The 13,676-nt window shown below is 45.5% G+C and overlaps 1 protein-coding gene across 1 annotated transcript in view; it reads left to right on the top strand.

Annotated features, from left to right (window-relative positions):
• The window catches only part of RSU1 (Ras suppressor protein 1), a 240,987-nt gene extending 233,653 nt beyond the window's left edge, over positions 1–7,334 (top strand). The window contains exon 9 of the mRNA XM_017869189.1: positions 6,592–7,334. Within this exon, the coding sequence (XP_017724678.1) occupies positions 6,592–6,694 (103 nt within the window). The 3' untranslated portion in view covers positions 6,695–7,334. The remainder of the gene's footprint in view (positions 1–6,591) is intronic.
• Positions 7,335–13,676: the final 6,342 nt, after the last annotated feature.

Genomic DNA, 13,676 nt, shown 5'->3' with positions numbered 1-13,676 from the left:
TCCCTGCCTTTTGGGGTTTGATAGCCAACATGTCCCAGTGGGCTGAAGAGGATGAGGACTTGGAGAGCGGCTGCTCAGAAACAATCAGGATGAGGACTTGGAGAGCGGCTACTCAGAAACAATCATGAAAGTTATAAAATTAGATGGGAAGAAGACACAAAGACACACAAGGACCAATGAGGTGTCCAGAGAGAAAACAAGAATCAGGATGACATCCTAGAGCCAAGGGAGAACATTTTTAAGAATGAGTGGCTTGGCGGAGGGCATTGGGGGGAGAGGGGCGGTTTCCTTGCTGCTGCAGCAAAGGGATGTAAGACCCTTGGATCTGACGTAAGACTCAGTTTTTTCAAAAATAAAGATGCCCATATTAAATAAAATCCACATATCAGCCAGGCACTTACGCCTGTGATCCCAGCACTTTGGGAGCCCGAGTTCAAAACTAGCCTAGCAACATAGTGAGACCCCCATCTCTACAATAAGATTTTAAAGTAAGCTGGGCATGGGGGTCTGCACCTGTAGTCCCAGCTACTTGGGAGGGTGAAGCAGGAATCCCTTAAGGCCAGAGGTCAGTGCTGCAGTGAGCTGTGATCATGCCACTGCATTCCTGGGTGACAGATCCATACCCTGTCTCAGGAAGAAAAAAAAAAATCCACGCGTCGTGTAATAGAAAATCATGCATAATACATACTGCTTACAAAAAGAAAATGTTGCAAAAGTTATTCTGAGTACAGTAGACTGGAATTTTTTGCTGTACAGTCTTAGCCATCCATACATGGCAGTGGTCAGTTGCAAGGAGCTTGAAGCGGCCTGTCTGCAGGCTTTTTTCACAGCACACCACAGAGGTCACTAGCCTGCCGACCCAGGCAGTCTCCAGGATCATTTCGCAAAGATCCTTCTACAGGTGGGCTTCAGCAGGGGTTCCTGGGGTGGCTGCTCAGGGCAGGGCCCACTCCCACGTTGGTGTTGGGGCTTCACAGTGAGATCTAGAGCCCCTGTGAGCCTGGCTGTCTGGTTCACTCATCTCCCACCACTGAGAGCGTCGCAGGCGTCTCATCTTTGAAATCATTTTCAGCATCAGAAGCCTGTTCATCGGACTCTGAAGAGCAATTGATCCTCTCGTGTCACCTCAGAGTGCTCTTCCTCGGTTTTTCCCACATCTTAATTGTCTCCCAGTTCTCTTCTCCAAATCCTGGATTTCAGGGGAGAGAAGATGTTCAAGGGCTCTATGCCAAAGGGTTTCCTCCAGTTCCTGGGCTGAGCATTTTACCCACCAGCCACTGCAGCCCCATGGGTGACCTTGGGCCAGGCTCCCTTTATCACACTTTCCAGCTGGCATAGCTGAGTGGCAGTGCCCGCCGAAGCTTTCCCAGAAAGATCTGCACCAAAGTGCAGATTCCGGGCAGCACGAGGGCGTGGCAGCAGCCTGCAAGAGATGGAAGGAGCTGGCCCCGGTAGCCTGCGTCAAAGAAGCTTCCCGAGAGGTTAGAGGCGGCAGCGGTCATTGTGAAATGCCTACTGTGTGCCCAATGAACAAGAGCATTTCCCTAATTTAATCTTCTCCCAAACCCTCCATGGTAGCTGGGAATCTTCATCTTCCTTTTGCAGATGGAGACATCAGACTGTTGGAGGTGAGCGAGGTTCCCCAGGGCACACATCATTCAGGGCCAAGCAGGGTGCGGAAGGCAGAGGTGATTGTCCATCTCAGAGACTGTTCTCCAGGAATCCCCAGTGCAGGGTGCAGTGGGCTCCTGTAGGACCAGACAGGTGCCACATGAGCAGAGAGCTGCGGTGGCCCCGAGGGTACACGCTGTCTAGGAGGGGACAGCGGTGCCGGGGTCTGAGGGATGGTTGGGGTTTCCCAGGTGCAGGAGATGGAGAAGCTGTGTTCACCAAGGCCCTGGGGGGAAAGTACAAGTTACGCGAGGTCAGGACAAACGTTTTTCACCAACACTGGCACTTCCCCGCATGGCGCTGCGTCCTGTGGCACAGTCTTTCCTCTCAGGAACTGCAAGGAATAGGATGTCTTTCAATGGCACTGACTGCTCTGTCCTCTGTAGTCAGTCACTGCTACAAATTCAATCCAGGTCCATGCAAAACACAAGCCACGAGTGTTAGCTTCAGAGGATGGGGTGACAGGGACCAGCCAGTTCATAGTAGCCAGGGGACAATTTGCAAACCTGTTTTCACTTCCACTCATAGAAACTACACCCATTTTTCCTTGGGGACACACCTTGTCTCTCTGAACCTTGGTTCTTTCGTTTTTCCATCTTTCTAATTTACCCCAGAAATTCATTTTTCCTGTTGAAATTAAGCAGAATCCTCATGGACAGGCCACCCTGTCAGGCCCAGAGAGGCCCACCTACTATGTTAGTTCTCTACTGCTGCTCTAACAGATTACCAAAAACTTAGTAGTTGAAAACAAAACGAATGTGTTACCTGGTAGTTCTGGAGGTCAGAAGTCTGAAACAGTGTTGCTAGTAGGTTGCATCTTTCAGATTCTAGGGAAGAGGTTTCCTTGCTTTTCCGGCTTACACAGACCACCTGTGTTCCTTGGTTCATAACCCCTTCCCCCATCTTCAGAGGCTGCAGTGTAACATCTTCAAATCTCTTTCACTCTGACCCCGTTTTTATTTTTGATTGATTGTTAAGGTCTTGCCCTATGGCCAGGCTGGATTGCAGTGGGGTGATCATGGCTCACTGCAGCCTCAAACTCCCAGGCTCAAGCAATCCTTCCAATGCAGCCTGCCAAGTAAGTAGCTGGGACTATAGGTGAGCTCCACCACACCTGCCTAATTTTTTTTTGTACTTTTTATAGAGATAGGGTCTCCCTATGTTGCCCAGGCTGGTCGCAAACTCTTGGCCTCAAGCAGTCCTCCCACCTTGGCCTCCTAAAGCTCTGGGATTACAGATGTGTACCCCTGCACCTGGTCCCTCCTGCTGCTTTCTTATAAGGACGCTTTTGATGACACGGAGCCCACGGGATCATCCAGGATTCTCTTTCCAGCTCAAGGTTCATAACTAAGTCATGCCTGCAGAGTCCCCACTGCCACGGAAAGTAACAGTCACAGGTTTCAGGGATCAGATGTGGCCATCTTTGGGAGCTGTGATTCTGTCTACCACACTTACTTGCCCAGTTGAGGCCCCATGGCTTGTAACTGGCAGAGCCAGGAATGGAACACCAGACTGTGGAGTTTGTTGTGACTACACCGCCACTGCCGTAGCCACATCCCCGTGAAAATGGCCACTCATGGCCGCTTAGCAAAACGCCAGCTCTCCTCTGCCCACACAGCTGGAGGAGGTAAAGGATCGTGCGGCGGACAGCAGCGTCATCCAGCCCTGCCGATGACTCACTGAGGAAGTGGGCCATGCATCTAGCTCTGTCTTAGTTGCTTGCTTCAAAGAGGATTAAAACCTTTGTTCCAGCAGTGTTTGGGGATTTAACGTTGATAGAAAATACCATTATTTTGCAGGGGAAACAGCCCTAAAGAAGGAAGGTAATCATATAATTATTTTGATTTAATCACTCTTGACTGTAACCCCACGTCTGTCCTACTTTTCAGCAAGCACTCGCAGGCTGCTTCCAGTAGGTTTGCCATGGTGCTGGGCTTACCGAACCAGCCTGCAATGAAGACAAACGACATCTCTGGCTTACAGATAAAGAAACTGAGGCATGGAGAGGGAGGCGAACAGTGGTAATCATTTGCCCAGAGTCAACATCTAATAAATGTAAAAAGCAGGATTTGAACAGCAAGTTCAGGGCCGCCAGCTCCCACCTGGCCCTTTGTAGTGACTTGCTCTGCAGCTCCAGGATGTTCAGACACACACTGTGGGATCTGAATGTAAAAAGGCAGAGACTGAAACACGAACATTCCAGTTCACTCTGAAAAAGGAGAAGAGCCCTGCAGCTTTTGCAACCCCTTCTGAAATTGCTTGCCTGGATTCCCATCGTCAGGGCCCAGCTGAACACCCACCCCTTCTGGGAAGCCCCCACACCCACCTCAGCCCTTCCCTCATTCAAGACATGACCCGAAGAAGGGGCTTGTCAATTCTTCTCAATTCCCACTGCTCCTCTCCCTCTGCTGACCTCTTATCATTGCCAAGACCCTTTCCTTACATTCAAGTATTGCTAGGTTTCCATGGGCATGAACTGTGGAGTCATCTGTCGACTTTTAGAGTCCTTACGGTTTGGAGACCAGGTGCGTGGCTCACGCCTGTAATCCCAGAACTTTGGGAGGCCAAGGTGGGTGGATCATTTGAGGTCAGGAGTTCGAGACCAGCCTGGCCAATGTAGCAAAACCCCATCTTTTCTAAAAATACAAAATAGGCAGGTATGGTGGCAAACGCTTGTAATTCCAGCTGCTTAGGAGGCTGAGGCACGAGAATCACTTGAACTCAGGAGGCAGAAGCTGCAGTGAACTGAAATAGTGCCACTGCACTCCAGCCTGGGTGACAGAGCAAGACTCCATCTGAAGAAAAAAAAAAAAAAGAATCTTTAAAATTTGAAACTATCTTTGAATAAGAACATACATATACATATATTTTTTTTGCTCTGTGCAGATAAGGGGTTGGGAAAGAGAGGGAAGATCTCTGAAGCTGAAAGGAAGCTGTGTGTATCGCTGAAGCTGGGATAGGGCTACTGTCTCCATTACACAAGCAAAAAGACCTCTAAATTCCTACAGATGTGGAAAGCCAATTTGCAGGCTCTCATGTTCTGTCTAGTACATATGGAACCTTCTTGATGCAAAGGAATGGCCTCCCCTTTTCCTGGAGAGCAATCCCAGCACCTGGCTGGATGTGCACACCCTGGCTCGTAGGTCTGTCTCTGGCCAGCTCTGAACCCTGCGTTCTATACTCTGTGAGAGTGACTGTCGATGGAACCTGCTTGTACTGCCTCCAAGGTGACACTTGGAAGACTGGAATAGAATACAACATGGCCTCTCAAAACCATAGTGTCCAGCTTTCCTGGATCACAAAATCAGTTGGGCAGTTCCATCTGCCAGCCCTTCCCCTCTGCCTGTCAGCCATGTTGCAGATGTTATCCAGAACACTAGTGTTGGAGACCAGGCACAGTGGCTCATCCCTGTAATCCACTTTGGGAGGCCAAGGCAGGAGGATTGCTTGGGGCCAGGAGTTTAAGACCAGCCTGGGCAACATAGTGAGACCCCATGTCTATGAAAATAATTTTTTTTGGCAGGGCATCGTGACTCAAGGCCTGCAATCCCAGCACTTTGAGACGCCGAGGTGGGTGGATCACTGGAAGTCAAGAGTTCAAGACCAGCCTGGCCAACATGGTAAAACCCCACCGCTACTGAAAAATACGAAATCAGCTGGGCGTGGTGGTGCATGCCTGTAAGCCCAGTTCCTCAGGAGGCTGAGGCAGGAGAATCACTTGAACCTGGAAGGCGGAGGTTGAAGTGAGCCAAGATCACACTACTGCACTCCAGCCTGGGCAACAGAACGGGACTCAGTCTCAAAAAATATATAATATATATTATATATATATATTTTTAATTATCTCGGCATGGTGGCATGTATCTGTAGTCCAGCTACTCAGGAATTCTGAGGCATGAGATCACTTGAACCCAGGAGTTTGAGGCTGCAGTGAGCTATGATTGTACCACTTGCCTTCCAGCCTGGGGAACAGAGCGACAGAGTGAGACACTCAAAAAAAAAAAAAAAAAAAAAAAAAGCCAGACGCCAGTATATGCTAAACAGCCCAAGATGCCGGCATCCAGAGAGTGTGTATATTCCTCGTGTGGATACTGGAGCTGGGGCCACCTGGTACAGGGACGTCAGGCTCTGTGCCAACCCTCATTCACAGCGACTGCAGGCTGTGGAGCTGGGTATGCCCTTGCTGTAGAGGACCTGAGACACCCGCCAGGCTCTCTTGGAGACACAATTATATCAATAAAAGAAGTTTGCGCTGTATTTATTTTAGGGTGGCTTTTGTTTTAATCAGAATTACTCATAAATTATCGATTAATTACCTTCTGCCGTTCAGTTAAATCCTCTCAGCCACAGAGCCAGCGTCGCTGTGCAATGAATGCCATCCACCGTAATTATAGGGCACTTTGTCAGCATTTAATCAGCGGTACTTATTAATGTGGCATTGATGTGTGGTAGCCACCCCCACGCTATCCATCATGGGTGAGCAGCCAGCACAGATTCGGACACCATTGCTCTCTGTCCCATTAGCCAGCCCCTGGGCTTTCGGGCCAAGCATCATGCTCACTTTTCACTAAATGGACACTCTGTCTCGTCCATTCAATTCCATTTTTATCATTGTCGACTTAAACACTCATAAGCTTTTGAACTTCAGTCCAGAACGGCTGAGCAGGGCCTGACCAGTTCTCCCAGTGAGTGTGAAATCCCAAGGGACTGGTCCGTGATCGGACGTCATGGCATGGCATGCGTGTGTAAGAGAATTTTGTGTTCAACACAGCATATGACCCAGAGAACACAGAAGTGATCTTTTGGTTTTCTTTGGCTTACTATTTCTGGAGATTCTTCTATTCCTGAAAGCTCTTCCAATGAAAGCTCTGTTGTGTTGGCAAAATAGATCTGATGGTGTCCTTTCTCTTGTCTTTGCAGCCTCTATGGCAGACACATGCAGGCCAACCCAGAACCACCAAAGAAGAATAATGACAAATCGAAGAAGATCAGCCGGAAACCCCTGGCAGCCAAGAACAGATAAGGAAGGGGTTGTCATCGGCTGGCCTTCCAGCACCTTCTCTCTCCAACACTTCATTCTCTCTTGCTCTCTCAAATAAACACAATGCGTGTGTGGCCTTTTTTATTTTTCTTTTCACTCTCTAATGCTTCCCACCTTACCTTTTAGATTCTTTTGGTAGGTGGGGAGATTGTTGTAAGGTCTTTAAACCATTTCCATTTATTTCTTTAAAATTACCAAAAGCAGGGAACAAAGCTCTTATTCAACTGCAAATTCCATAGTGGGCTCAGGCTTTTCTTGACTAGACATCACAAGGTTGCTTATTATCAAAAGAATAATTAAAATCATGTAACCATTTAAATGTCACTGTTAACACTTTTCACTCTTTCTGTTGATTCACACAACTCATTATTTTGCTTTATTAAAAATCTTCTTCACCACTGAGATATGTTAATTTAACTTACAAATGATTTTAATAAAATCTTGAGTTTGTATCACATGTTACTTGTCGACCCAGAATAAAAGAACAGTCTGATCTTGGGGTACAACACATTTTCATTTACTTTTCTCCCCCAAAATCATCTTGTCCAATTTTATCGGTTATACATGATAAACTTTTCATGAAAGAAATGCAAAATTAAATCACAGTTCGTTTCTTCTCACATTAATTTGTCAAGTTTTTTTTTTTTTTCTTTGAAGACTTTTTCTAAATCAGGAAGCAGAAAAACAAATCTCTAGGAGATTCTGCCAAAGGATTTTGGAAAGTAGCATTCCTTCGCCGAAGAAATGGTGATTTCTGCCAGGGGCTGGTAGACAAGAACTGTGAAAGGGAGAGAGAAAAAACCTCAACTATGTTTTTTGTCACGGCAGAAAATCTGCTCACATCAAAGCATTCTTCTAAGCGACTTCGATGCCAAGGAAGTTGTGTAAATGTGCACAGGCTACACCACACCTAGGGTAGAAATCACAGTTGCAGAGTCATTGAACAATCAATTGTTTAACATCTGTGAGAGGCAGCTTTCCTTCTTCTCAACAGGGAAACCTATGACAATGAAAATAAATGGAAGCTCAGGTTTTGTGCTCACTGAAAGGGCTGCCAACCCCAGAAGGCCTCCAAAAAAAAAAAAAGGGTGTGTGAAGATGCACTGTCTTTTCAAATGGCCTTAGAGAGGGGGTCTACCCTTCTCTGCTGTGTCCTTTCAACTTCCCAGTTGAGCTCCCAAGACCAGGACGCACTGGGGCGTATAAAAACCCAAAACCAAAATCAAGCAACAAGTTCTGAGTTAATTAGGAAACAGACTTTGCATTTCAATCAGAGAGGCCAGAGAGCAAGGTCTAAACTTCTGGCTTCTAGACAACTTCCTGATAGAACATTTCACTGTGGGAAGGGGCTTCCCCGGGTCCCATCTATCCCTGTTTAGGGATAGAGTTGATAACATTTTTATAGGTGGCATGTTTGCCTCTACCTGAATTTTTTTTAATTGATTTTTGAGCTTTTGAGATTACAGGAGGGAGAACAAGGCCTCTGCTGTTGTGGATAGGAAAGGCTTAACCTAAAATTAAACCAGCAAGGAAGCGTTAGTAAAAATCTAACAATATGAAGGGTTCTTATGAGTGATTTTTTTCAAAAGATGGAAACTCCAGAAACGCACAGGAATGAAATACCTCCCAGAAACATGAAGCAATCATCGAAGACTCACTGGTAGTATTTTTTAAAAGTATACAAATCAAAGCAAAAATAAGCATGCGTAACAATGAGAAATGTGCAAATATTTTTTAAGGCAGTACTAAGTGCAAGAGGAGTAACATGAAATAAACATTCTTTCACAAGGCTACTGGGAATATAAATTTCTCTCCAGAAAGGTTGTAGCAGTTTGACGATAGGTGGCAAAACCTGAAGATTGTGTACTTGGGCACAGAATTTTTATTTCTAGGAATGTATCCTGAGGAAATTATTAAACTGCAATGTTTAGAAATTGTCCGTATAGCATTGTATACACAAGAAAAACAGAGAAAAGCCTGATGCCTGTCAGTGGAAAAGGGGTTCAATGAATTATGGTGTATCTGCATGAGGTTTCCATGACATTAAAAATTGTTGAACAATGGCCACGCACAGTGGCTCATGCCTGTCATCCTAGCACTTTGGGAGGCCAAGGTGGGAAGATTGCCTGAGCTCACGAATTCTAGACCAGCCTGGGTAACACGGTGAAACCCTATCTCTACTAAAATACAAAAAATTAGCCGGGCCTGGCAGCGTGCGCCTGTAGTCCCAGCTACTCTGGAGGCTGAGGCAGGAGAATTGATTGAACCCAGGAGGCAGAGGTTGCAGTGAGCTGAGATTGTGCCACTGCACTCTAGCCTGGTCGAAAAAGCAAGATTCCATTTCCAAGAAAAAAAAATTGTTCAACAATAAGGGCAAAGGGAGAGAATCATAACATCTGATTAAATAGAAAAAGCAAGATTTTGAAAACGACCTATGTAAGGATGGTCCCTGCTGTGTCAAAAGGAAGCTGTGTTTGTAATATGTATGCATAAAAAATTAAATAGAGATGGAACACAATTTTAAGGCAGATAAATTATCTCCGTATTGCGAACTAAGACTTTCTAGAATTTTACACTTACTCATTCTGTACTTAAATTTTTTCTAATGAACACATATACTTTTGTAATCAGAAAATATTAAATACATGTATTTTTCAAAATGAAATTGGTATGTCATGGTATGTTATGCAATCCAGGAAATACATAAGCTCAAGGCATAATATAAAATGTCAGGAGAGTTTTTTCTCTTTTTGTTACCAAAATGGGTTTCACGTCTCTTCCTACAGTTTTTAGTTACTTGATATCTGGATCAGCAAACAAAATATCTGAAGTTTGAAAGGTGGCCCTTTTTTTTTTTTTTTTTTTGTGTTTTGAGATGGAGTCTCACTCTGTCACCCAGGTTGAAATGCAATACCATGATCTCAGCCCACCGCAACCTCCGCCTCCCGGGTTCAAGCGATTCTCTGTCTCAGCCTCCCGAGTAGCTGGGATTCAGGCACCTACTGCCACGCCCAATTAATTTTTGTATTTTTAGTAGAGATGGGGTTTCACCGTGTTAACCAGGCTGGTCTCAAACTCCTGGCCTCAGGTGATCCATCCGCCCACCTCGGCCTCCCAAAGTGCTGAAATGACAGTCATGACCCACTACGCCTGGCCGAAAGGTGGCCTTTTCACAAAGATAATCTAACCTTTTCGCCCAGTGATGAGATCAGCTGTCCCCGTTGATACCTTGCAGTCCGGTCTTCCAAGTGCTAAGAGCCCACGTGGGAACCTGTGCATATATTTTTATTCCTCATTTGAAACTTCTTCCCCAGGGTTTCTCCCCTTTATGTAAAACACTTGCCCACGTGGCTAGGTATCTTAGAGATGTTATGCAAAATACTTTCATGCACATAATCACATATGGTTTGTGCGAGAGCCTTGTGGGATAGGCAAGGCAGGTTATTTGAGAATAAACTGTATAAAGGTTCTCAGATCTAGGAGAGAAGTGTTTCTTTTTATTTGCTGGAGGTGATATAATGTTTATTAGGAGTCTATTTTTTTTTTTTTTTTCAATTAAGGTAGGAGCAAGTAGAAAAAGTGGATGGGCCATTTAGCCACAAAACCACTTCTCTAAGCTTTGTACCACCCCACGTTGGGAAGTACTCCTGTGGGGTAAAGCAACAGGCCCCCAGTCACATCAGGTTCACCCTTTGGAATAGAAGCGCCTTGTACACCACTCTGCAGAAGTGAATCTGCACTTTGATAAACTTAAATATAGAAGAGAAATCTAGTGACTGCATAGAGAACTGACTTGCCCCAATCATTGTGTCCGTATTCACTGAAAACAGAAGTTGCCCGTGTCCATGTTTTATCCTGTACTTTTACTTCCTTCTACAGACTCTACTCAACACTTGTTTGTTGCCTCGAATTCCAAAGTCAAGTCACTAATAGTTCAATTTCTAATAAAGCTTCATAGTCATAATATCCCGTAAGTACCACGTTAGAAAATCCTCTAGGCTCTACCTGTAAAACAACCCGAACTGAAGACTTCGCACCATCTTCTTCCCTGCTGACCCAGGTCACCCTGCCCTCTTGCCTGCTCCACTCTGGTATCCTCTGGTGGGGCTCCTGCTTTTGCACTGAGATCTCCATGCAACAGAGCACATCTTTATATGCTGACATCACATCAGGGCGCTCTTCTGCCCCCAGTCTTCCAGTGAAGTCCCCTTGTCTCTTTCACTCAGAGTGAAAGCCTAGGTTACCCCCACTCCTCCAGGTTCTTCCCCTTCAAGATTTTTGTGCAGTTGATTCTTTTCTAGAATGTTATGCCAAATATGGACCTATAACTCCTTCGCCAACTTCAAATCCTAGTTAAAAAGTCACTTTCTCAACAGAACCTCCCCTGATTACCCTGCTTTAAATTTGCAATTTATTTAGTCAGTCACCTGCCTCCCACCCCCAGTGCACTGGAGGCTCCTCCAGGAAAAGGGTCAGCCAGCTACAGTTCAGAGGCACCCAGACGCCAAACCTGGTCCACGCCTGTTTTTGTAAATAAAGTTGTGGGAACACAGCCATTCCCATTCATTTAGTTAAGGTCTATGGCTGTTTTTTGTTTTTTGTTTTTTTTAAATTTTGGAGAGGGCGTCTCCCTTCGTTGCTCAGGCTGGAATGCAGTAACACAATCTCAGCTCACTGCAACCTCCACCTCCGGGGTTCAAGCAGTTGTTGTGCCTCAGCTTCCCAACTAGGTGGGATTACAGGTGTGCACCACCAGACCCGACTAATTTTTGTATTTTTAATAGAGACAGGGTTTTGCCATGTTAACCAGGCTTGTCTCGAACTCCTAGCCTCAAATGATCCATCTGCCTCAGCCTCCCAAAGTGCCGGGATTACAGGCATGAGCCACCATGCCCAGCCAGTCTGTGGCTGTTTTTATGTGACCACAACAGAGATGACTGACTGACAAAGAGACCCGATGGCTCACAAAGCAAAAGGTTTCTACTATCTGGCCCTTTCCAGAGAAACTTCTGCAGATTTCTCTATCAGCTGTTACATCCCCAGCACTCAGAATGGTGCCCTGTATACAATAGGGGCTCAATAATTATTTAATTGAATAGACTACAAATTGGATAATTGTGATTTGGATGATATAAAGCTAATATTAAGGTAGAGGGAAGGGGAAAAAATCCTAGACATTCCTTTTATATTTTGTCATTCAAGGCTACTTTATCAAAGCTAAATTCTCCTAAGGGAAAAAAACCTGTGAATATTATTACAGGTGAGAGTTTATGCAACCCTGTAAGAGTTCAAACCTTTACGTGAATGTTTGGTTTTCCTTAAAATTATCCAATTGTTTCATACTTGACCCTTTAGCCTACCTCAAACAACCATCAATTTCCTCAGTAACAAAACCAGAAAGGCCTGGCACCCCAATTTACCTGTATGAACCCAGAAGAAGGGTTCGTGTCAAAGGTAAAATCCAAACGGCCCTCGTCAGTGTGAGTCAGTTCAGATGTTTAGAAGCAGCAGAACTGGCAAGTGACAAGTGACAAGTCTCTGTTCTCCGGACGTTTTATGACCTGAAATCAGGCGTTAATCGTGTGTATCTCTCTATTTATAGTATCATGTGATCCTACCATATATGGTGTGTCCTTATTTTTATAATTGATCTTCCCATCAGTAACAGCTTTGGGAGACTCCTGGGCTCTAACATCATGTTTCTGTGAAGACTGCATAAACATGTTGTATATTACCTCTTTCTTACCACATGCTTATTGTATACACAATAGAATGTGGTGATGTGCCACTGTTAAATTTCCCCCTTAATCTATTTTCTTCTACTAATAATAGCACTCATTGATTGAAGCCTGTTCATGTGTCAGCAACTTTGTTTGCTTTCATTCTCACTCAATGGACATCCTCATTTTGCGGGAAATGTGACCTCCGAGCAATTAAGGAACTCCCCGCAGGAGCTCACAGCCAGCAAGTGGCAGAGGAAGGATGCAAAACAACGTGCATTTGACTCTAGAGCTAATGTCCTTTCCTCAATCCCACATCATGCTCTGCTGTCAATCAACACTCCCTTGGCCTATCCAAAGGCAGCAATTTTCCTTCCCCATGACCTCATAAACTGGAGTTTCTGCTTTTGAGCTCCTGAAGTGTTCATTTTATTAACACATTTAAGTTACTGCACGATGACAGCTTTACCTCATTTCTATAAATGACAGACCTTTGGTTTCTGCTGTCTCTGTTTCCCATGCTTGGTCAGGCAACAGCGTCTCTCTGATGGTTCAGTGATGGATCGAGCAAAGCAGATAAGCCTCATTTCTGAGAATAAGTTTGCCCTTTCTCCGTCTCATCCAGAAATTCACTTCCCACACTGTCCTATCAATGAACCATTTTACTCCAAAGGGGATTCCCTCATATGACCCACCCAAAGAGCAGCGCTTCCTGAAATAGGTAGAAAGTGGCTTTGGGTTTCATTTTGAAGCAGGTTTGGGTTGGCATGATCAGATCACCTGGAGACTTTGTTTTTAGTCATTCAGAGACAGGGCTGGGTGAGGTGGCCCAACATCTGTAATCCTAGCACTTGGGGAGACCACGGTGGGAGGATCGCTTGAACTCAGGAGTTAAGAGACCAGCCTGGGCAACATAGTGAAACCCTGTCACTACAAAAAAAAACCCTTTTTTAGCCAGATGTGGTGGTGCATGCCTGTGGTCCCAGCTACTGAGGAAGCTGAGGTGGGAGAATCACCTGAGCCTAGAGATCAAAACTGCAGTGAGCTGTGATCTTGCCACTGCACTCCAGCCTGGGTGACAGGGTGAGACCCTATGAAAGAAGGAAGAGAAGGGGAGGGGAGGGGAAGGAGGGGAAGGAGGGGGGGGAAGGGAGTGAAAGGGGGGGAAGGAAAGGGAAGGACGGGGGAAGGAAAGGGAAGGAGGGGGGAAGGAAAGGGAAGGAAGGGGGAAGGAAAGGGAAGGA

Source organism: Rhinopithecus bieti, unplaced genomic scaffold, assembly GCF_001698545.2.
Source record: "Rhinopithecus bieti isolate Rb0 unplaced genomic scaffold, ASM169854v2 scaffold_3043, whole genome shotgun sequence".
Taxonomy (NCBI): Eukaryota; Metazoa; Chordata; class Mammalia; order Primates; family Cercopithecidae; genus Rhinopithecus; species Rhinopithecus bieti.
The sequence above is the reverse complement of the archived record's forward strand: the minus strand, read 5'-3'. Positions and strand labels throughout refer to the sequence as shown.